The 20,812-nt window shown below is 44.4% G+C and overlaps 1 protein-coding gene across 7 annotated transcripts; it reads right to left on the minus strand.

Moving 5' to 3' along the window:
- Window positions 1-1,822: 1,822 nt before the first annotated feature.
- UBE2V1 (ubiquitin conjugating enzyme E2 V1) lies at window positions 1,823-19,708 on the minus strand. Of its 7 annotated transcripts, XM_088674632.1 has the most exons (6): window positions 19,652-19,708; window positions 13,529-13,601; window positions 12,761-12,875; window positions 8,166-8,314; window positions 5,553-5,678; window positions 1,823-3,856 (listed from the first exon to the last, which is right to left on the minus strand). In XM_088674632.1, the coding sequence occupies exons 4-6, from the start codon at window positions 8,208-8,210 to the stop codon at window positions 3,710-3,712; spliced, it is 318 nt and encodes a 105-aa protein (XP_088530758.1). In that variant the 5' UTR covers window positions 8,211-8,314; window positions 12,761-12,875; window positions 13,529-13,601; window positions 19,652-19,708; the 3' UTR covers window positions 1,823-3,709. The 7 variants fall into 7 exon arrangements, with proteins under 7 accessions (XP_088530758.1, XP_060133281.1, XP_088530759.1 ...); XM_060277298.2 differs by lacking the exon at window positions 13,529-13,601; XM_088674633.1 differs by lacking the exon at window positions 12,761-12,875.
- Window positions 19,709-20,812: the final 1,104 nt, after the last annotated feature.

Consider the following 20,812-nt stretch of genomic DNA (forward strand, 5'->3'; position numbering starts at 1 on the left):
CAAGCACCTGAAACAATATCACATCAACGAGTAAAGCAGACATCCTGCTAGCTGTTCATTTCTATCATCCCACCTACCCAGCCTCTGTTATATGTTGTTGTTTAGTAGTTTAGTCGTGTCCGACTCTTCATGACCCCATGGACCAGAGCACGCCAGGCACTCCTGTCTTCCACTGCTTCCTGCAGCTTGGTCAGATTCATGTTCGTAGCTTCGAGAACACTGTCCAACCATCTCGTCCTCTGTCGTCCCCTTCTCCTAGTGCCCTCAATCTTTCCCAACATCCGGGTCTTTCCCAGGGAGTCTTCTCTTCTCATGAGGTGGCCAAAGTATTGGAGCCTCAGCTTCCAGTGAGCACTCAGGGCTGATTTCCTTAAGAATGGATAGGTTTGATCTTCTTGCAGTCCATGGGACTCTCAAGTCTCCTCCAGCACCATAATTCAAAAGCATCAATTCTTCGGCAATCAGCCTTCTTTATGGTCCAGCTCTCACTTCCATACATCACTACTGGGAAAACCATAGCTTTAACTATACGGACCTTTGTCGACAAGGTGATGTCCCTGCTCTTTAAGATACTGTCCAGGTTTGTCATTACTTTTCTCCCAAGAAGCAGGCGTCACCATCTGCAGTGATCAAGGAGCCCAAGAAAGTAAAATCTCTCACTGCCTCTGTTATATAAATGCACAGAATAAGATTTGGTCTAGAGAAATTTAACTGACTGTAGAATAGGAAAAATACTGTCTGCCCCCTCACCATCCATGAAGAAATGACTAGCAGGATTATTTTGCTTTGTTCAGGGATGGGAACCTGAGCCTCCCCCTCAGCCCAGTGCTGTTAAGCTATAACTCCTATTATCCCTGCCCAATGGCCACGCCTGGCTGGGGTTGATGGGAACTGGAGTTCAACATCTGGATGGGCACAGGCTCCCCATCTCTGGTGCAGTTAACAGATTCAGCTTTGTTCGGATGTTGCTAGACCTCAACTCCCATTATCCGCAGCCAGCACAGCCAATAGCAAAGGATGATGGGAGTTGTAGTCCAATATACCTGGAGGGCACCAGGTTTTGGAAGGCTGTACTAGTTTTAAAGAACTGTAGAGTTGGAAGGGACCCCAACAGTCATCTAGTTCAACCCTCTGCAATGCAGGAATCTCAACTGGGACCCGCCATCCAATTCAAAACCATTCTGCACCCTGCTTAGCTTTGCAACAAATGGGCTAACACCACTAGGAGGCCTAAGTTTTTGTCAGTTTCCTTCTTAACTCAAGGCATTCATTTCAAGTAAATGGCCTGAAGATGCTTGATGCAGTTCAAACTCCAATCTGCACTGGGTTCACCAGTGCCTGGCTACCAAGGGACCTCTGCTAACAGTGCAAATCCTTTGCAAATTTACCCTGAAGGAAACCCCACTGAGTGCAATGGGGCTTACTCCCAGGGAAGTGTGTTTTGGCTCACAACCCAAGGTAATCTGAGGGAAAGTTGTAATAGGCATGGAGCAAAAAATATAAAGAGGGGAAAGCTGCTAAATGAGAACGCCTCTCCAGCTGCTATTTTCTTACACTTGTCCAAGAAATCAAGTATGCCTTCTGGTTGTGCCTAAATAATGGATCTTCCTATTAAAAACATTTCCCAAAATCTAAGCAAGATGACATTTAACAGCAGCAGACACGGATGAGAGGGGAAACGCCTTGCTGCTAGCCCCAACGCAATCCACAGAAGCTGCTTAAGCAATTCCTCGGTTCTTAATTATTACTTCGATGGGCCATTCGATGCGCCAAACCCTCAGCGGGGATCTCCATTCTAAACATAAATACAATTACAGCACAGTAATATTAATGCACACTTTTATTATATTAAAATCAGGCAATGGTCTGATACAATAAAAAGGCTGCTTATGGAATACTGTTATGTTAAATTTTTAATTACAGAGGATGTTAAATCCTTACAACTAATATTTTCCTCAAAAAGAGTTAATGGAAACATCAATTATTTGTTGACTTGATAAGCTTCTGCTTTTAAACGTGACTTTTTGTCGTTTTCTTTCTTTTTTCTTTTTACACAAACACTGCATTTTTATTCTGTAAAACTCAAAAAGAGAGGACACACTAGATTGTTTGCATTTAAGCTTGCATCCATGTTTCAGCAGTCAGTGGTCCAAAACAAGAAGTCCGAAAAGGAAGTGATTTGCCAGGAAGCCTTGCCGATCACCGTCTCCCTAACCCACTCTGCATGGCATTTAGGAAGTCCTCCTCCTCTCTGCAGTGTGCCAGGACCGAATCTGCCCTGCACAGAGCAGACCTCTCTCTAAGATGTGTCGCTCAAGTGGAGGTAGTAACCTTCAGCTCAGGGAGCTGGAGTGTTTTCTTTCACATTTCCTACGTAAAAGATCATTCCACGCTATCTGGCCATTCTGAAGAGGCGTCAGCAATCCTGGTAAATTACTGCTCTTTTCACCATACCAAAAGCCTACCTAATAGCATCAGCCATGGCCAGCTTGGCGGTGTGGAAGCAGCGCCACAGGGCAGGAAGGGAAGGGGATACTTGCAGGCAAAACAAAACCAAAACAAAACCAGACACTCTTGTTTTCCCAGCTGGCGAAGACTAAAACCGATAGCCCAGAAGAAGTCGAAAGCACGAGGCAAAAATAATAATAATTATAATAATTATAATAATAAAATCAGGCAGTTTGCCAGCCACTTACCTCTTTTTGGGGGGCCAGGTGTAAAAGACAGCATCACAGAAGGGGCAAATAGAAAGCAGCACCCCAACTATGAGAAAAGGGAGAAAGACTGAAAGACACCCCTCCGCCCCAAGGCCCACATTATGGGGGAAAGTAATGGTGCAGAAGTACAATCTATGCCTTAGCCAAAGGTTATGGGGAGAAAGAAGAGCCTCCTCTCACAGCCCCTTGCAAAATTAAAAAAAAATACTATAGTATTCTTTTTTTAAAAACCCAGAAAATAAAGAACCCCGAGACACACTCAGCATTTTACTAGAGCCTGCACAAAGGGAGGGATGACTGAGGATACCAACACATCCCATTAGTAGTCCAGATAACCTCAGCCTAGGACTGAGGATTAAAACCTTTGGGCACAGTCCTTTTGAGGCATGGTCCTCAGCAAGCCTTACTGGAATGAATGAGATCTGAGCAACGGCCTGGGACGACACTCTTGCGCAGCCTCGCTTCTTCTCAAAGGTCTAGGAGAACATCCCCGCGGATTGTGCCCTTCGTGTCTACCCTAATAAATAGCCCTGAGCGTCAACCCTATTGCGGACAGACAAGTCAGACGGAAAGGGAAAGAGAAAGGGGGCGGGGAGGGGGGTGGTGGAGAGAGATAAACCCAGGCCAAACACACAGCAATGTGATTGTGTGACATTTGCTTTTTATGCTTTTTCACAGTTGAGTTCAATGTGCCACACTGGTCTTGACAGTAATAAATTTAAATAGACTTTTTCTTGATACCAGAAGTTCAACTATGGACAGTGGTTACACATGACAGCATTATTTGTTATAGCACAACTTATTTTCAAATGGGGGAAAAAAAATTAGTATCATTTACAGTATCTCAAGGTAGACTTTCCTTTGCAAGGGAACTTCCTTTCCAGTACTTTGGAGGTCTACAAGATGCATCTAGAAAATTTACTACCGTGGAAAATGGAGAGAGCTTAAATTGATGAAGGGGCATGATTTTTTGTTGTTGTTGGTTTTTTCCATTAATTACTGTAACATTGTCCTTCAGGTGGTTGAGGGAGTTTCATATTTTCTTTAGACATCATTAGACGCCGGAGCTCTTGCAGAACAACTTTGATACTATAAGAATTCTGCCATTTTGCTAGGACTGATATGGCTCTTGGATCCACCTAGAAACAAATAAAAGAACCACAACCATGAGTTTTAAATTGCTTTGCATTCCCACTGTACCTGTAACACTAAAAATGGCCGTTGCCAGGATCTAAAGCAGGGGTCCCCAGACTTACCGGCGTTTGGGCCGGTTCCCACCGCGCCGATCGCGCGGTGGGCCGACGGGCGGGGGAGCGCACGCCTGTGAGGGCCGGCGGGCGGGGGAGTGCGCGCTCGTGCGCATGCGCACGGGCGCTTACTGGCGCGGCGGCGCGCTTCCAGGGTGGAAAAAGCGCCGAAAATCCGTTGTGCGCATGCGTATGGGCCTCCCCCAACCCGGAAGTGCACCAGAAATGACCTCTTCTGGGTCGGGAGAGGCCCACATGCATGCGCACAAAGGATTTTCGGCGCTTTTTTCCCGACCCAGAAGAGCGCTGCCGCGCCGCGCGCCGTAAGAGCGGGCGGGCGGCGGGGGTCCTCGCGGGCCGGATTGGCAGGCCAATTGGGCCGCATCCGGCCCCCGGGCCGTAGTCTGGGGACCCCTGATCTAAAGACTCACACAAGTACTATCACATGCTCAAGGTGACTTTTGAGTTGTATTTCTTAAAAGAAGAATACCCCCAATGTATTCAGTTCATCACTTTTACCAAACCGGATTTTCAAAAAACCCCACTGGTGGTGGGGAGTTTGCAGAATAAACACATCTAAAGTACTTCGGATTCTGGCCTAAAGTTGTAAATTTTAGTCAGCAAATTAATCAGCCAAAGATTTAGCAAATCAATTAGCTAAAGCCAATTTAAATTAGTAGGGCTAGAAGTTGAAAGGCACATTTGCTTATTTTTAGGCTATTTTGGTTCTGGTTACTGCCACAGGAAATTTACAAAGAAAAAAACTGAAGACCTCTTTTCCATCAATCAGCAGGTTTTGTTTATTAACTGATAAGTCATTGTACTCCCTTCAGTATCTGGAAAAGGCATCTATCTATATTGCAGTTTTGGTTATTACGCAAACTTGTTTAAATTGAACCAGTTAAAAGCTGGATGATGGAAGAACTGAAATTCTTCCAAATGCATACAGCTGTAATGCAGACACTAACTTTGAAGGGAGATTTAACAAAGAAACAGCTATATGCTTACATAGATGAATTAAATTGTTCCCATCTGAAAACTGGCAAACAAAACAGTACAGTGGTACCTCGGTTTATGAACACAATTGGTTCCGGACGTCTGTGCATAAACTGAAGCAAACTTTCCCATTGAAAGTAATGGAAAGTGGATTAATCTGTCCAGATGGTCCACGGAGTACTTAAACTGAAGCGTTCATAAACTGAAGTGAACTTTCCCATTGAACGTAATGGAAAGTGGATTAATCCGTTCCAGATGGGTCCACAGCGTTCGTAAACCAAAAATTCGTAAACCGAGGTGTTCATAAACCGAGGTTCCACTGTACAGTGGAACCTCGGTTTACGACTACCTCTGTTTACGAACGCTTCGGCGAGCTAACGCCGCGGACCCGGAAGTGTTTACATCCGGGTTTCCGCGGCGTCGGATGCACAGAAGCGATCTGTACAGCGTGTGTCTGCGCAGAAGTGCTCTATCGGCACTATGCACAGAAGTGTGCCTTCGGCGAGCGAACGCCTCCGTGGAACGGGTTGCAGTTGCAAACCGAGGTACCACTGTACATGAAATACTGGGACACAAAGGATGTAACACTTACCACTCCGTTAGAACTATTTACTCCATTCATATTAATTTTTGTTACAAATCTTACAAATGGAGGTGCTTCTGGATATTTAGGCCCACATTCTATTTTAAGGCTGTATATTCTGTTTTCATAAATTGTCTGAGGGAGGAAAAAAATTGTGTCAGATGATCTATCACCGAAGGAAGACCACATTCAGGTGATATACAGAGAGATAAGTTTCACATTAGCATAGATAACATTCCCACTCTGCTGTGCCCTCATTGTTTGCATGAACTGATTTCATGATACAATAGGAAACGACTTTTCAATATGGATGGACATTCATGTCTAATGGAAGCGTCAAACGTGTCTTTGTAACTCCAAGATGTAACTGATCACACTCTTCTCTTCTTTTTGACAAATCAATGTTTCTATCACTCAAAACGCCACCCACTTCTGAACAAACTTTGCCCATTTTGTGATGACTGGTTGTCAGGGTCTGCAAATAGGTGGTGGGGGGAGGAAGGAGCTGTAAGCTGGCACTCCACTAAATTAGGAATTCCCAAACATTGGTCTCCAGCTGTTGTTGGATTACAACTCCCATCATCCTTAGCTAGCAGGACCTTTCGTCAGGGATGATGGGAACTGTAGTCTAAATCCAGCTGGAGACCCAACTTTGGGAAACCCAGCACTAAATCATGGCTTGCTTGCAAGGATCCTCCAGCATGAGAAGGACCTTTGCTTCCATATATGGATGCCTGAGAGGGGTCACCAGTCCCTTATCACCTCCCCAGCCTGCTATGGGCAGCCTTCCCATAATTCAGAACCAGTTATGGGATGGGGAATGGAAGGCTTTAGATAGGTGGCGCAGCTTGCTCAGTGGAATTGTTGGATCCAGTAAAAGAGTAATGGACCTGGGGCCGCATTCTGACTTAGCTTTCTCAGGAACCAAAAATAAAAAAAAGATTGACAAGTAAAGAACAGCTGGCATTAGGTGCACACTGTTCAATGTGACCCAGTGACTTGCAAATTCAGGATGTGAATTGTGCTAGAGCAGCAGACTTCTGCTAATTGAATAGAAATTGTCTTTCCTTTTGTCTGCAGCAGCAGCAGCAGCACCCCCCCCCCCCACATCCACCAAATCTCCTCCAGAAGGTTGGAGGACCCTCTGGAACAGATCTGAGGGCATGCGGGGAAGGGAACTTGCATTGCGTTGAGTAGAACATCATGCACGCAGCATTGGATACGACCTAAATTTGTTAGATTCATACCCTGATCTTCCTCCTAGGAGCTCAAAATGGGTTTACATATGGATTCTGTAATAGCAATCTATAACTTACCAACTTGTTAAGGCACAAGATTTATTAGTTTGGAACTGCTTTGGTAAGAATAAGGGGAGGAATTCAACACAGTGCTATGGTAATTGTTCTGTTACCGACGTATTTCAGCTTGCCAGATGGAACAATCCCCCTTATCTTTTCTCCCCCTGCGTGTTCTGGGGGCTCTCCCAGCAACCCCCCGCCAACAGGGGGCATGGGAGGCACATGAAGGAGGAGAGCAGAGAAAGCCTGCTAGCAGAAGTCCCTTATGTAGGCATCTGCTAGTGGGACTTGTTTGCCAAAGTAACATATGAGAATGTCAAAAAAAGAAAAGAAATAACTGAGAGGGGGAAAGACTTGCAACTATCCAACCAAAGTAAGGAAAAGAAGAAGAGAAGCAGGCAGAAGAGGAGACTTCAGGGTGCATTATTTTACCTGCCTGAGAATGGAGGTGAAAAGAGCAAGTGTCCAAGGCATGTCCGTGTGCATGCACTGTATTTTAAAACTTGTGTCCTGTGGATGGTTGTGTGTGCTTGTGTACATGGTATGACTAAGTACACCTAAGTCCAGCTCAGAGATGCGTCTGCATGCATGCATCTACATGACAGCAAGTTAATCTTTCCATGAGTGAGGGTATTTCAGAATAAAGCACTTTTTTAAAAGAAAGAAAGAGAGGCATCACAGAACATGGTTGACACCACCTACATAGGAAACTCCCCATTTATGACTGTTATTGGACACGGTATGACATTTTACTCCAGGCATCCCCAAACCCGGCCCTCCAGATGTTTTGGGACTACAATTCCCATCATCCCTGACTACTGGTTCTGTTAGCTAGGGATGATGGGAGTTGGAGTCCCAAAACATCTGGAGGGCCGAGTTTGGGGATGCCTGTTTTACACATTTAGATAAACATGCTATTTTCTAGAAATGGTGTAAGAAAAGTCTGATATTTTACTGGTCTGCAAACTGTCACTCAAGGGGTATGCTGGACTCCAGGGGATGAATACAAATTATCTACCAGGCACAGAAAATCACAGCAACATCCCATAATGTTTTTAAAAAGCCAAACTGTGATTTGCTGCTGCTGCAATCTAAAAATGGTTCATACTGTATACTCTTCCAACATTTAGCAGGGATAAAGACAGAAATACTGAACCTAGTTAATTTATTTATTCCCAATTTTGGACAAAAAATCTTACTCCAAGTATTTAGCATGACGTGGTCTATACTGTCCACTACCTATATGACAAAAGCCACAAGCACACTGGCAGAAACAGACATAGAGCAGGGATTTATAGGATATTGTGTTTAAACTTATGCTTACTCTTGGAGGCCCAATAATCATGCCTGTCCATCTTGTAAGTGTCATATCTTCATCATCTTCAAGACCCCAGCTAACTGTCCCATCTCCAACTCCTTTCTGACCTTCTTCAAGTTCTTCCAACAGTCGAAAATTACGAGGAACTTTTACACCTAAAAACAAATCAGGATGCAGTTTTGAGATGAGAACTTATGGTGATAAAATAAGGTAGCTGTTGCTTTTCACCAGTATGTTGAACACTGTATTAATTAATAATGCAATCCTATGTATCAGGGGATTGTTGTGGCTACTCCCGAGTAAAGACGCTCCAGTCCGTTCTGTCTTTAAGGGTTTTATTGTGCATACTATTTACAGTGCAGAGATAGCAGAAAACATGACCTCCTAGTCACTCACAGAATCCAGCAATGGCGCCCTTCTGCTCCGGGGCAAGCCTAATAGCTTGGCCACCCCGAAACACCGCCCTCTAAACCTGCGTTTGGGCGCACGCCTCAATTCGGGCGCCGGAAGCTGCTGTGCTCCCTCTTCCACTTGTTGGCTAGGGCAGTGCAGGGGCTCTGATACATTGCTGAGCCTTCCCTCCTCCATTCTGCTCCACTCCTCCCCCCCCCCACCGTCTGACCTGCTGCTACTGCTCTCGCTGGGTGAAATGCTGGTCAGGATGATGGGGGGAGGCTCCCTGTAGGGAGTCCCCCTGACACTATGAATGTTTACTCAGAAGTAAGTCCTGCTGAATTCAAGGATATGGGTATAGGACTGCAGCCCCAAAAGTGAGATATGGTGCAGTTAGTAAATGGTGCAGTAAGATAATACTAATGTGAGCAACAATGCACATCAATTTCAACTATATACAACATTTTAAGAAAACAACATGCATCTAAGGTTAGTTTCTGCAGAAGGTATCCCATTTGGGCTTTACGGAGAAATTACAAAATCTTAGACTAATACTGAAGAGGAGCTTGGAGAAAAGAGAACCCTACATGAAGTGGCAGAACAACCACATTATGCTACCAAACTTAAGACGCTATTATGGCATGCCCAAGAGTTATATACTACACTGGGCCGACACAAAGCAAATCTGCTGGCCAACTTCAGGTCCCCAAGAAAAATCACAGGTAACAATTATCTGTGGCCCTTTCTCGTTTCTTTGGGAAGAGAGTAGAGCTGGAGGGGTGTGTGCGAGAGAATGCCCATCAGAATGTCTGCTTTGCTTTGCCTTTCCCTGAATGCAAATACGTACTGTGGAGTTGACAAGTTTCCCCAGAAATTGGCACCCAGCCAGACTTGTGTGCTGGTTTTTATGAGTTCAACAGGTGGCAGAGACAATCAGAAGGAAGATTGGGGGAATGATAGTGATGGAGGAATGGGTTGAAAAACCCACCAAAACTGCAACAAAAATTCTGTTCTACGGGTAATGTGGTGATGCAGCCCTCTCAACTTTATAGAAATGAAGGAGTTCTTAGTGATCTAAGCTGTGCTGTAGCACCCCTGTGAAGCAGGACCCAAGTTCAAAGGAAGGTACCCATTGACTGACTAAAGTTGTGGGAAACTAAACATAAGAAGGAAAGAAAGATCTATGTTTTCACCCATCCTGCGCAACCCACCCAGTTTTCACCCATCCTGCGCACATGTCAAAGGAACAAGCAACCTCTCTCCATCAGGTCAATTACCCATTTGGTTCACCGTCTTACTTCACATAATCAACAGTACCAGCTGCTATACTGTCTGCACCAGTGTCTTAGCATGTGTCTAACAAACATTTAGTTTCAATGCAAGGCTTGGGGGGATGCATGCTACTCCAGCAAATTACTACTAGTTATAATAATAATAATAATAATAATAATAATAATAATAATAATAATAATAATAATAATAATTTATTTGTACTCCGTTCATCTGGCTGGGAAATGCATGAGTTGCTTTTCCACTAAGGTAAAAATATAATAGACGTACAACAGAACCTTACAGAGGCAAACCCCCTTGCCCAACAACTCAAAATACAATGAATTAAGTATACTAGTACAGTATATTCCAAATTAGCAGCGAAAAGGTTTTTCTCAAGAAAACAATAGCTATCCAACAGTGATGAAAACTGGAACTCACTGGAACACATTTCAATTACATTCCATGAAGGATGAGAAAGGTAAGAAACAAATATTTAGCTTATATTATTTAATAAGTCTGATGCAGAGGGAAATGCAATATAAACTGTTTATAAGCAACATGAACTAAGCAGAAAACAATTCAGATCTGTTTAGCAGATACTATAAACCATCTGAGTGAACCTACTACATTTTTTTCTTCAGTGAAACCATGACAAATATTAACTCTCCAGGTTCACAGTTTCGGGCAAAGTCAAAGCGTTTGACTGAATTTCTATCCATGTTATTTTCCTTATACCTTTAATTACATCTTCTACTACCTAAAAGGTCAACTCTGGCAGGTCTTCCCTATAGAGTAAGGGCTTATCCATATTTGATCATTATTTAGCAGTTAATCCACACACCCAATTCAGATGAGACCGGTTGTCCACCCCTACACATAATTTGAATTTGTATTTGAGGAGCAATTTGGGTCTTTCCTGTTCATATCAGTAGGCATTCCCTTTTGTCCTTGTTTCTTAATTTGTTGATTATATTATGCCAACAGGGGGGTTGTTAGCAGCTTCAAGAAATACGTTAACTCAAATTAGGCAATATTTCACTGTTTAAAAAGCTACCCTTGGTAAAAACTCTGATTTCTATTATTCAAATTCTACAATATCACCATATGATCTTTCTGCCAAATCTGAATTGATGATCTAAAGGGGGTATTCCAGATCACTGCTGTACAACTGTCAAACGAACACATTTCTATGGAAACATCAGTAATAACCTCAAAATTTTAAGGTGTACTCTCTCCCCTGCAGCTCGGCACTGCAACTAGTTTATTTGAGGAGCCAGATTGCACAAGAAAGGAGGTACCTGGCAAGGTAACCAGCAAATATTTGTTCGTGACATCAACCCTGCCCGCCTCCCAAGATGTCATGCTATGTTTTGGAGGCATTCCAAATTTCTTCGAGCCCCTGCAGTCTGGCTGGGCTGGGTTCCCATTTCTTTCCCCACCTTCAAGATAGGGCGGAGGTCAGCATTCTTCCCTGTTGTGCCGAGTCTCAGAAAGCAGCAAACCCTCTTGCTGTTTTCCAGAGCACTCTGGGGCTCAGTGGGAAATTCTTGGAGATTCCTCCCAACCATATTTGGGAGACCCTAAGTACAAGAACGCTGCCAATTCACCCAAAGCATGGCAACAAGCAACACATACTTTTTCTGCCAAGAACATGACCAAACATGTAATGGGAAGGACACAGACATGTACATGGCAGAGCAAATGGTCTGCCTCTGCACCAGAAGGCCTAAATGGCCTAGGGGCTCAGCTAGTTTACCCACCCTATTTTGACTGATGGGAGATTTATCTGGTTTACACAATTGTTTTACTGGAATAGTTTAGCAGGAAGAGAAAACAAGCTCTCAAGCTTGCACCTTGCATCTCTGTGGCGTCATGCCAGTCTGAGATACAGGGTTATATTCAACATTAACCCAGAAAGGCACTTGAGTGTTTCACATTCTATTGCTTCCTGTTCAAAGCTTAATTAAAATATTAATCTGTCATATTAACCAGGCAGAATTTAATGTGGCAATGAAATGCAAACTGCTCCGTCCTATTGGGATCTCATTATGCTTTAAACAGGGGTTTAAAACTCAAATGGTTTCCCACCCCTTTGTCGAAATTAGCATTTAGCAGATCCTTTGATTCACAGCATTTTCTACCGTTCATTTTTACATCTCCCAAGAATTATCACCTGCTTTTGCTACCAATCTCTCCTTGTCTGTCACTTAAAACATCTATACTCTTTTATGCACCTTAGGAAACACCTAGGTATTGTAAAAGGCACAGAGCTTCTGCAATCCATGTCTCATTCTCCTGATCTTAGTACATAATGCAACTGTCACTGAGCTGCAACTTTCCTTCCGCACTGGGGAATACACAGCACATGCAAGAATAAAAAAATTTTTAAGATATTTTGTCTTAACAGAAGCCATAAAACGGATCAGACAAATTCATGTAAGGTACACTTATCAGAAGACATTTGCCATAATAGCTTTATATTCCAAGGCCTTGCACTTCTGCTAGGGATCAATAAGGGGCAGCTATTTCCATCAAGCACTGCTCAAAAACTTCCCAGGGCAGCTCACTGGCCACAATTCGTTACCCAGCTGGGCCTTTGGTCTAAAAACTAGAAAGTCAGTTCTTACAATCTTATGTCAGAGGTTATTCAGAGTTCATGGGTAGATATTACTCACTGTAATCTATGAATACCATTCCATGCCGTTAATAGAAACGGCCAGGCAGCATTACCACAAACAAAATAACATTCACAAGATTACAGTGCTGATCCTTGTGATTTCATAATAAAATTCATTATTTCTAAAGAGATCAGAACTCATTTTTTTAAAAAACAAACAAACAAACAAATAGAACAGGGTTCTATGGATATTACACAGCTTTGTAAAAACAACAGTTTGGAACATATGTTACAGCTAATCTATTTTAAATTAACCTACTTTTATCTATAATTCCATATAGCCACAAATCTTAAGTTTTCATAATTTTGATAGTTGATAGATCCTGGGGTGCACCCAATGCTACCCCTTGCTACTGATCAAGAGCCAGCTCCATCTGAATCGGAAGCAGGGAGAGAAGGGAATGTTAAACATCTGGCAGAATGGTGACCCAAAGACACTTTGCCCTTATTAGGGTTTCATCCTACTCACAAAGAAGAGAATTGGTTTGGAACTGTCCTAAGTTTTAAATAACCCTTTCAAGATTTTTCGTATACTGAATTCTACATCAATGGAAGCTAGTACCAATGAATCTTGTTGTTTCTACTTTTCACAGCCTATTCTGAATGAACCTAAAACATAAAACTATTTGACATTTTGGACAATGCATTTTAGATTTTCTTTGAACACATAATGCTAAATTTGATATGGGACTAACTTTTTCACCCAAAGGAACATCCCCTTTTGTATGATAAAGCAAATTTCCTCTACAGCCTTTGCTCAAACTCACATAAACATACAGTAGAATATAGCATCGACTTTCCTTTCGCCCACTGTTCAGATAGGCTATAAATTACTAACCTTTCTATTAAAATGTAAGAAAAACCTCCCTTTCTGGACCACAGCATGGGTTTCTGGATATTAGTGTTCATTATTTTTCAAACAAGTAGACCAAAATTTTCCACACAATCCTCTAGAGCTTTTAGGCATTTAGCCTTTCCAAGCTTAGGAACCCACCTTTAACCAGGGATCTATCGTTTTTTTGCTCACCTTGTTAGGAAAGCCAAATATTGTACTCAGCAACCACAGCACCCTCTGCTCCCATCAAGCCCTCCTGGTATCTCTAGGTGGAAAGAGTAGACTGCTGGCTACCAGATCCTGAAGACACCACTGGACAATGCTCTCCCTGCCCACCCTTCCTGCTCTGGAGTTTACAGGTGGTGTGTATTGTTATTTTGGCCCTGCACAGCCAAGGTTCTTTGGGCACCCTGGCTACACAGCTGTCAAACAATCCCTAGCCTTCCTCCAAACTTTGGCACTGGGCTGTTGGCAAGGATTATTGGTAGACAATCGGTAGACACCACTACAGCTTCACAGGTAGAAGGAAGGCTGCCAACTCATCATCACAGGTGCCCAAGATACAGGCATTTCTGGTTGATTTCAAGTAGTAAGACTAGAAAAGCCCCCCTCCCCACTCTGTTTAGAACCCTGGGGAGTTTATGCCAGTCAGAGCAGCCAGTGGTGTGGCGGACCATTTGCCTAACAGCCTCATTTGTTCATATACCACTTATTGCTCACTGCTACTAGAGGAGCGCATGTTTGCCAGCCGCAAAAACAGTCACAGTTGTTACTCCTGTGCTGAATCTTCATGCAATACAAAAGTAATGAGGGGAAAGCACAACAAGAAGAAATTAAGCATGACAAAGGACAAAAGCATGATCTCACCCTAACCTGAATTACTGTTAGAAGTTCTGTACCATGACACTCTGCCCCAAAACGTATTAGGAACTGCCCAAACCCACCCTGCAGGCCCGGGGTAGCAAAGATGGTGCCCTCAATATGTTGCTGTTATTATTATTAGTTGCTTACTTCAAAAAATATTGTCTCAAAATCTTATCTCTCTCTCTCTCACACACACACACATCTCTATCTATCTATCTATCTATCTATCTATCTATCTATCTATCTATCTATCTAAATTCAACATACATCAGAAGAATTTTTTCAGACATGCTGGCAAGGGCTGGTGGGAGTTGGAGTTCAACATCTGTAGGCCACACCTTCTACCTTCAAGATATGACCAAACCCCATTATTTATTTTTCAAATTTAAGCAATAACTGCCAATACACGTGTGCTCTTCCATGATCAAAATTGGAAGCCACCTCTCATTACTTTTAACTGCGCAAGGTCAATATTGCGGTAGAGACTGACAGGCAGGCACAAGAGCACTATTATCTGAATGTGCATGGGCCTGGTACATTCTAAATTACTACCCAGCTATCCTGCTATTTAAGGCATTTTATAAACCACTTACTCAATAAACCTCTAAGCAGTGTACATAACACAGTTAAATTAAATCTCAGTAAAACACAGACAGAACTGACAGAATTTAAAAACAAATATACATGACTGAATTATGTGGCCAGAAAGGCTTGCTGAAATAAATAAATAAAAGCTTTTGGCAGTCGCCTAAAACTGTACAATGAAGGTGCCTACCTAATGTTATGTGGAAGCCACTCACCCAAACTGTAAGTCTGTTTCTTTGAGAAATAGGAGAGTGGCATCTCTCTGTGAATGCTCTCAAAGCCATCCAGGAAAATAAAAGTCATTTGCCTTGTTCTTCTTCCAACCAAGTCTAAACTGCAAAGTCAGCAGCTGCAAAGGATTAAGAGACTGCAGGCTTGACAGGATGAAAGGACAAGAGGTCCCCATGTCAGCATCACATTTTATACAAACAGCCCAGTGCTAGAACTTCCTGCAAGAGCAAACAGAGAATGTACCACCCAATGTTGTAGTGCAATGGCACAAAACATGGCATTAGGCTGTTACTGCAGTGACAGTACACCAAGCTAGTGCAAGTGCTGAGAACTGGGGTGCCAGCACTTCGAATCTGGTAGCTGAAACAGAACGCATTTATAGGAGGAATGAAAAACATTTCTGTAAAAATGTGAGCCTCAAGCAGGTTTAAGTAATTAACTGACATTTTGCAAAATACTGTTAACCATACTTCCGCCTCAAACTTCTAAAATGAAGGCTGGTTCTAAAAGCAGCAGAGGTAGCTTTTCAATTCCTCATTCAATAATTATTTCCTGTGTGGTAATGTATTTAAGTAGGTCTCTATGCTAAAGTTTCAAGGCAGAACTTGAAAAGAAAACCAATGTTATAGCTCTATTCTGCACAGGCAAGGCAGAAAGTATCAGTTATGAGGAGTGAAGCGAACTTGAATCATTTCTCTGGTTTACGATTTTTGTATTTTTATGATTTTGTATTTTTACTTTTTACATCTACGTTGTTGTTGTTGTTGTTTGTTAAAAAAGAACACCTTTAAAACTAAGAACATGCATTTTTGTCCAACAAGTTCAGGAAACATATTTTTGCTCAACAGAACTTAGCCCGGAAGTAGGAGTGATAACAGAGTGGTATATTGCTTACAGCATCAGACTAGGGAAATGTGAAGTCTACTAGGCCATTTTTGGCCAGTCATATTGACTCAGGCTCACCCACCTCATAAGGCTGCTGTGAGGATAGAGTAACAAAGCCCCTAGATATATACTGTATTCTATCCTAAGCTCTGAAAAGAAGGGTTTCGAGTATTAAATAACCACCTGACCATAGAAGCCTAGCATGCCATTTCCTTTATCAATTTTTGCCTTATGGATTATCAAAATGTCTTGATCAGAGCCAATTTGAAGCAACAGCCAGAAAAGAATTTGACAAGATCAATGGTAAACCCTGAGAAAAAAAAAACATCAGTAAAATAAGAATACTTCACCCATCTGACTGGGTTACCCAAACCACCCTGGGCTGCTTCCAAACAAAATATAAAGGGACAAAACAAAACACCAAACATTAAAAGCTTCCTGAAACAGGACTGCTTTCAGGTGCCTATGAAATGTTGCATAAGTGTTTAACTCTTTGACATCTGATGGGAGGGTGTTCCATAGGCTGGGTGCCACTACCAAGAAGGTCCTCTGCCTGGTCTTGTATTGAGGGAACCACCAGAAGACCCTTGGAGCTAATCCTCAGTATTTGGGCTGAACGTTGGGGGTGGAGAGGCTCCTTCATGTACACAGGGCCAAATACGTTTGGGGCTTTAAAGGTCAGCACCCTTTGGCATTTTATTAGCTACCAAACCAAGTTGCTTTTAAAGAGAGGTTAAAATACCGATCACCAAACTGCGGGAGGCAGTGGAAGACAGGAGTGCCTGGCGTGCTCTGGTCCATGGGGCCACAAAGAGTCGGACACAACTAAACGACTAAACAACAACAACAACAAAAATACAAGATCATTCTAACTCAAGAGATGGCTACCATTCACACATGAAAAAGCATTCCTGTACTTCTGCCCTGACTTTGTCTATCCTGAATCAGTTTCATTGGACTACTTTGAGTGTGCCTCTGAATGTCAGCTGCTGAGAATCACAACTGGGAGAATACAGTTGCACTCAGATCCTTCCTTTGGTCTTTCCACGGACATCTCGTTGGCCACTGTGAAAACAGTGGTGCTGGACATTGGTCTGATCCAGAAGGCTCTTCTCATAAATTCTGGTATTAAGAGAGAGTAACTTCCCTCTAATCACTTTGTCCACACTGCAGCAATCATGCCAGGTGCATCACAATTGCTCCCATTTTACAGGATGAGATGTGGCCACGGAACTTCATGGCTTCCTAAAAGCCATGCAGTTTGTCCACAGCAAAGGTGGAGCTTGAACTCATTTTTCCCAGATCTACGGTAACTAGCTTCCTCACTATATACTGCACTGATTTTCCTAGAAGCCCATCCATTTCTTTACAGGTCAGAAATCTAGAAAAATTGTATACTGACTTATGCCTTATCCTCTTGTTACCAACGCCAAAGGTTACTATCACTGACTCTACTACCTCCTGAAAACTAATCACAATTTTATGGACAGTAGCAGTTATAATGCTGAACTTGAACATGGAGAGTAAGGTTCAAAACCCTGTTCAGCTATGATGCTTTCTGATCGTCATTTGTAGACTAACCTAGTACAGTGGTCGTACCTCTGGTTGCGGACACGATTCATTCCTGGGTGCCATTTGCACCCCAAAAAGTCTGCAACCAGAGTGGCGCTTCTGCACACGCGCAAAGCGTGATAAGACTGCTTCTGTGCATAGCGCGCAGAACGCTTCTGCGCGTGCGGTGAAACCCGGAAGTAAACACTTCCAGGTTTGCCACGTTCGCAAGCTGAAAAGACACAGCCTGAAGCGGACGCAACATGAGGTATGACTGTAAATACTTATTATACATATAACGCTTTAGTATCCAAAATGCTTCACTTTACAATGGCAGCAGTCCTTATGATGGCCTGGTTAGGTAGTCCAGTATTGCCATGATAGGCGTGGGGACTGGGCTCAGGATTGGAAAAACCTCCAGCTTACCTAACAATTCCTTACTAGTGAGCTTATAGCAGAGGCATGATCTGAATCAGAGACTTCCTGGTTCATAGCTTAGTTCCTGAACTCTGCTGCCTTCCAGATATTTTGAAGCACAACTCCCATAAGTCTCAACCATTTGTTATGCTAACTGGGGCTACTAGCTGTTACTATGCTACACTAGTCAACCTCTTGGGGCTATTGTGTAGCAAGAGAAGCATTCTGGAGGATGAACGAGACAGTAATAATTAGAGAGCAGCATCCTTGCAAGACATCTATCTGTCTTCCTGTCTAGCCTGCCTCTTCTCTAAGTAGCATCCTAGAAGTCACACTCCATCCTGTACTAAACAAATGGATTAACATATTTATATCCCATTTTTCTTCCTAGAAGGACTTCCATGCATTTTACAATAAATGAAGATCAATGTACCGTACAGCAGGGGTGGCCTACGTGGTGCACTCCAGGACTACAAATCCCATCACCTGTGAACACTGGCAATTTTAGCTGGGACTGATGGGAGTCATTGTCCAAAATACCTGGAGGCCTCCATCCTGGCAAACCAACATACAGTTAACGTAATTCTTTTTTTAAGGCAGCAGTAGTGACTGAAAAATATACTGTGCTCCAAAAAACCCCAACAACCTTGAACACAGGGCACAGTCTGATGGCACAGGATGCAGCCCCCTTGCTGAACCTAATCAGTGCTGGGGCTGATCAGCATCTGGAATGGAGCCCACCTGGGAGTCCCATGCATGTTGCCTTAAGTTCCAACGTACAGTAGAAGGAAGGCAGGATATAATGCAGCAAGAATATTAAACCGCTGCTTATCATTCCAGGTCCGGATTCCTGAGTGACCACCCCAAATAAAACCGCAAGAGCCAGTGTGGCTTGATGCTTTTAAGAGTGCTTGACTATGGGAGACCAGGGTTCCAATCCTGACTCTGCCACGAAGCTCACTGGGTGACCTTGGGCTAGTCACCATCGTTTCCAGTGTTTCTCAAACTTGTAGCCCAACAACAGCTGGGGACCCAACTCCCATCATCCCTGAACAATGGTTCTGCTATCTAGGAGTGATGGGATTCGTAGTCTGACAACATCCGGGGCGGGGCCCAGGTTTGAGGAAAAACTGTCATAGCCTAACCTACCTCGCAGGGTTGTTGAGAGGATGAAACAAGGAAGAGGAGGAAAAGCACGTACACCACCTTGAGCTCCTTGGAAGGCAAAGGCGGCATATAATTGTAATTAAAAAGAACAAGAAGAGCAACCCGTCAGATCCTGCTTTCTTAGTCGCAGCCTGCCAGGGAATCGGACAAGGGCAGTTAGAAATTAGGAGGGGGGGGGCGCGAGGGCCGCCGCAGCGCTGCACAGTCTTCGGAGGTGCAGTGCTTCTGAACATGGAGGCTCTACTTGGCTGCCCGCATGCGGTCCCGTCCATCAGCCTCCCTGACACGTTTCCTGCAGAGCCCACCGGCCCCCTCCCGCCCACGCCAGCCTTCCAGCGCCACCCCGGCCCAGGCCCCTGGCCTCCCCGTGCCTCAGCCCCGCTCCGGCCCCACAGCACACCGGCCTCCACGGCCACCGCCCCTCGGGCCCCAGACACACCCAGCCGCGAGCCCCGGCTCCGGGTGGCTCCCGCCGTGGTTGAGGGGGGAGGATGAAGCGGGTCCCTCCTTCCTCCCGCCCCCGAGGACCCCCCGACCCCTCGCTGTCGGGGGAGGAGGTCCCGTGCCCTCCTCCCGCAGGCCAGGCCGGCCTCGGCTGCCGGGTCCCCCGCTCACCCGAGCCCGTGGTGGCCGCCATCTTGCGCCGCTTGTCGCTGCGAGCCCGGCCTCCCTGCCGCCCACGTCACCTCAACGCGGGAAGTGAGCTGCGGCGGCGATAAGTGGCTCCGGGGGCGGGAGGGCGCGGGGCCCGGCAAACCAAAAGAACAAAAGCGCACGCAGACGCACACGCCTTCCGAGGGTAGCTGGCCAGCCCGCAGCGCGCGGGTTTTCGTTTTGCTTTGAAACGTCTTTGCGGTGCACGTATTTCGCAGGGGGAAAGGAAGCGCTCGGGAGGGCGGAACCTTGGAGCATAACAAAAGAGCCCCTGTGGCCCGACTAGGTCAGCATCCTGTTCTCACAGGGGCCAACCAGGTGCCGGGGGGCGGGGTTTAGGACTGGAGCACAAGGGCATTTTCCCCTCCCGTTGGTGTTCAAAAGTATTGCTGCCTCCGATGGCTAGTAGCCATCGATAGCCTTTCTTTTCCATGCATAATCCTCTTTTAAGGCCATCAGAGGATAGTTCATGTTCCATGTTTTATGGATCAATACAGTAACTCGGTTTGTGTGGGGCGCTGCAAAGCACTGGGTTCTCGCTGCAAAACAACTGCAAAAAACCTCGGCGCAGGTTTGCAGATGACCTATTAGCTCTCTTGCAAAATAATAGCATTAATTTACAGGACAAGGTCAGTCCAAGACCATTTACTTCTTCAAGGCAGATGGCATCCCCACCACCCAACAAGTTTAGGAGCCCAAGGCCATCGAAGGGTATAAGTTAAACATTTGCTACCTTTACATGACACCGAAAGCCAGCACTGACCATTTAGGCTGAAGCCGATGGGACCTGGAGTCCAACAGAACTTGGAGGGCCAGATTCCTCATCCTTGCGTGAAGAGACTTGAATTGGGAAACCCTGCTGTCTACGGCTGATGTGTTGCAGCCCAGCAATATCTACAAGGCCACATCCTCTCCACCCCTGGGTTAAAGGTAGGCAGATAGATTCCTATGGGGAAGAGAGACTTCCTGAGATATGTCAGGTCCAGATCCTCAGGGTCTCCTGCTGTAACACACAACCACTCATGCTGCCCTTTAAAAAACAAATGTGTGAGCAAAATTCATAGTTTTCGCTATGCGCTGTGTTTCTCTCCAGAATCTTCATTGACCTTCATTTCTAGTCTG

This window comes from Zootoca vivipara, chromosome 7 (assembly GCF_965207765.1).
Source record: "Zootoca vivipara chromosome 7, rZooViv2.hap1.1, whole genome shotgun sequence".
Classification (NCBI taxonomy): Eukaryota; Metazoa; Chordata; class Lepidosauria; order Squamata; family Lacertidae; genus Zootoca; species Zootoca vivipara.

Coding starts and splice junctions, on each gene's coding strand:
- UBE2V1 (XM_088674630.1), bottom strand. CDS start 15,088: ATGACTTTTATTTTCCTGGATGGCTTTGAGAGCATTCACAGAGAGATG. Junction 8,315..15,000: donor GAAACAGACTTACAGTTTGG/GTGAGTGGCTTC, acceptor ATTTGTTTTTAG/GTGTAAAAGTTCCTCGTAAT. Junction 3,857..5,552: donor TAAATAGTTCTAACGGAGTG/GTAAGTGTTACA, acceptor ATTTGTTTCTAG/GTGGATCCAAGAGCCATATC.